A 3,344-nucleotide genomic window follows, 5' to 3' on the forward strand; every position below is an offset into this window, starting at 1 on the left:
CGGGCCGAGGGCAAGGGCGAGGGCAAGGGCGAGGGGCGGGACGGGCGCGCAGATGGCTTTGCGAGCTGTCCGGCGGGCGGCGCCGCATGCAATGGGACACCACGCTCGCGCTCTATGTACAGGGCCCGTCATCTCCGGGTCTGAAGGACACTTGCGCTCCGACACCACTGCGGGGGCGGTGCCCAAGCCGCCACTAAGACATGACCCCGAAGACAGGGTTGTGACGGCAGATGCTCGGGCCGCACTCCTCGTAGTCCTTCTTGGTGTGACAGACCTGCAAGAACTCCGGCTGCGAGAGGAGCACGCACACGCGCCGGCAAGGGAACAGCATCAGACAGACGACCAAGCAGAGCAGACAATCCCCCATCCGAACCGCCACCCTCGCCCCCACCTCGGCCGCGGACTGTGTGAGCCTGAACTGCCAAACGGGAGTTTTATTTCGTTTTTTAAAAAAGTTGCCCGCGTGCTCAGGCGCTCAATCGCATCTGCCTCTTGGCAACCCCATGGACTGTCGTCCGCCAGGCTCCTTTGTCCATGGGATTTTTCAGGCAAGAAAACTTATTTAGCTTCTATTTAGGAGCAACTATGTGCTTGCTCGCCCTAAGTTAGCAATTCGTTAGCTAGTCACAAATTTGAGGAGAAAAAGCAGTAATTACTCAGAAAATTTCTAGAATTAATGATTAATGCGACATTGTAGGTTATTTTCAGATTCACTTATCTACAATATCTGTAACCCCTAATTTGCAAGGGTATTTATGAATTAGTGGTACTAATTTGCACCACTAATGGTCATTAAAGTCTTTTTTCTATCTCAATTAAATGTGGGGCTGTTTAGAGCCACACACAATTAGAGCACACACCATTTCATCTCCGGTAAGAGAGAATTAATTCAAACTCAACAGAGAACAGAGATGAAAAGAGCACAATCCAGGAAAGGACTCACAGTTGAGGCCAGCATGGAGCCTCCGAACCACACGGCGTAGCGCTGCATGTGGTGCGTTATCACCTGGACCTCCACGGGCTTGGGCTGCAAGGGAAGTGGTGTGAGCTGACTGTCCTGTGCACAGGGCACCCTGACGCCTTCCCACCTGGGACCCTCCTCCCACCCCGCTGGCCCCACCTTCAGGCTCAACACCTCCACCCTGAAAGGAAGGTGCTCAGCCCTCCCACTGCCAAGTCCACGGCCCCAGCCCCAATTCCAGCCCAGGTGGTGCAGAGAACAAAGTATACAACACAAGGGCAGGTTACCTCAATTTAAAGGCATTTTTAAGAAATAAACACTCCATGCAACTAACCCAGCTTATTTTTTTGAACTAAGCAAATTAGATGTTTTCACATCTAGAGATAATTCTAAGAAACACTTAAGAAAGATAGGGCTAAATGGTGTCCGACTCTTACAACCCCATGGACTGTTGCCCGCCAAGCTCCTCTGTCCATGGGATTCCCCAGGCAAGAATACTGGAGTGGGTTGCCATTTCCTTCTCCAGGACATCTTCCCAACCCAGGGATTGAACCAGGTCTCCAACATTGCACACAGATTCTTTACCAACTGAGCTACATGAGAAGCCCAAAGTCACTTAGTCATGTCCGACTCTTTGCGACCCCATGAACTATAGAATTCTGTAGGAATTCTCTAGGCCAGAACACTGGAGTGGATAGCCTTTCCCTTCTCCAGGGGATCTTCCCAACCCAGGAATGAAACCAGGGTCTCTGCATTGCAGGTGGACTCTTTACCAACTGAGCTATCAGGGAAACCGTGGGGCAGTAACACTTAGGTGTCCCAAAAATACTCCAAGAAATGATACCACCTTGGGGTGATCCCAGGAGGTGAGGACACGCGGGTTTGCTCCCATGGGCCCCACACCAAACCCAACACTGTAAATCCACCAGCTGGTTAAGGGTTATGATCTTGAGGAACACAGTGGAGTGCCATGCTCATTCCAGTGATGAGAGCTTAATCAGAACGTTCCAAAGGACATTAGAGTTCCTCACTGAAAAGTGATCCACTTCCTTGGGGTACTGGTCATCACAGGACATGCCTGATCTCTGACAAGAGGGAAGAAACTGCTGGCAGGCGTAGAGGGCGGGGGGAGGAGGGGGGGTGCTGGGGAAGAGTTGCGTTGGTGCATTGGGAGGTCCGCACCTGTCCTGACTGCACAGCTGGAGGGAGTCCGGGCAACAGACCTCTGACTGTGACTTCACAGTGTGGCTAAGAAAGTGGCTCCAACTCGTGTTTACCCCTCATGGCCCAGACCAGCGCAGCGTCCAGCCCCGCCTGGCTGCCCAGAGGCCTCACCTTTATCCTGCCACCGCTGAGCTCCTCGCTGAGCTTCAGCCTGGCGTCCACCACCCTCTTTAAGTCTCTCTGCAGACGACGTCCGAAATCCCTGAACATTGTCGAGCCTCCCGAAAGAACGACATTCTAAAAGACACAAAACAGAGGTTTCCTCGCGTGAAATCACCTGCCCACAACACATTCCCCACTCACCCTTCAGTCATCTGAGTAATACACTTCAAGCTTTATGAGAAGCTAATCACTGAGACAACGTCAGTGCTATCAAGGAAGAAGTATAAATCGGGGCTTCCCTGGTGGTCCAGTGGTTAAGAATCCACCTTGCAATGCAAGGGACACTGGTTCAATCCCTGGTGGGGGAAGGAAGAGCCCTCGTGCCTTGGGGCAACTAAGTCCGTGCCGCAACTAGTGAGTCGGTGGGCCAGGACCAAAGATCCCACGGGCTTGCAACGAAGACCCCACGTGTTGCAACTAAGACCCAACGCAGCCAAATAAATGCATAAATATATTTTTTTAAAGTACAAACTGAGCTTTTCTCCTGCGTCACAAATTGTCTCTTGGTGCTTTTCCTCCACCATAACCAAGTAAAATCATGCTGCCCGTTCTACTTCTCAAGGGGGCAACTTCTACCACACCCCTCCCCACACAGGCCTCCGTCTTCTCTTGACAAATCACAAATCTGCATCTTTCTAACAACATCCTGCCCCAACATCAATGTCACCGATAATCACTGCCGCACCCTGTCATCTGTGGCAAAATCACTCAGAAGCAACAGGAGGGGGCTTGGTTCCCGCCAAGAGTCAGGGGGCCACCCACCAACGCTGCACCCAGCATTGCCTGCTGCCCCTGCCAGGTGCCCCCCCTCAACACGGCTAGGAGCTGAGAACACCAGGACCAAGTCTAGGACGGGTCAGACAGCAACCTTAATAGAGTAAAACAAGGGTCTTCTGAGCCTCATCTTTTTTTTTTTTTTTAATTGGAAGATAATTGCTTTGCAATGTTGTGTTGGTTGCTGCTGTACGACACTGTGTATCACCTGTAAGTATACATA

At 51.7% G+C, this 3,344-nt stretch overlaps 1 protein-coding gene across 6 annotated transcripts in view; it reads right to left on the bottom strand.

Annotated features, from left to right (window-relative positions):
* The window catches only part of ACTR3B (ARP3 actin-related protein 3 homolog B (yeast)), a 78,919-nt gene that overhangs the window by 19,630 nt on the left and 55,945 nt on the right, over positions 1–3,344 (bottom strand). For 4 of the 6 annotated variants that reach the window (XM_010857214.1, XM_010857217.1, XM_010857220.1 and 1 more), the window contains 3 exons: positions 2,297–2,422; positions 944–1,027; positions 3–289 (listed from right to left, as the gene is read on the bottom strand). In XM_010857214.1, the coding sequence (XP_010855516.1) occupies positions 194–289; positions 944–1,027; positions 2,297–2,422 (306 nt within the window). In that variant the 3' untranslated portion in view covers positions 3–193. Of the gene's footprint in view, positions 1–2; positions 290–943; positions 1,028–2,296; positions 2,423–3,344 lie in introns of those variants that run through there. The other 2 variants (XM_010857215.1, XM_010857216.1) reach the window with 2 other exon arrangements.

The sequence above is a fragment of the Bison bison genome, unplaced genomic scaffold (assembly GCF_000754665.1).
Source record: "Bison bison bison isolate TAMUID 2011002044 unplaced genomic scaffold, Bison_UMD1.0 scf7180017864379, whole genome shotgun sequence".
In the NCBI taxonomy this organism is placed as follows: Eukaryota; Metazoa; Chordata; class Mammalia; order Artiodactyla; family Bovidae; genus Bison; species Bison bison.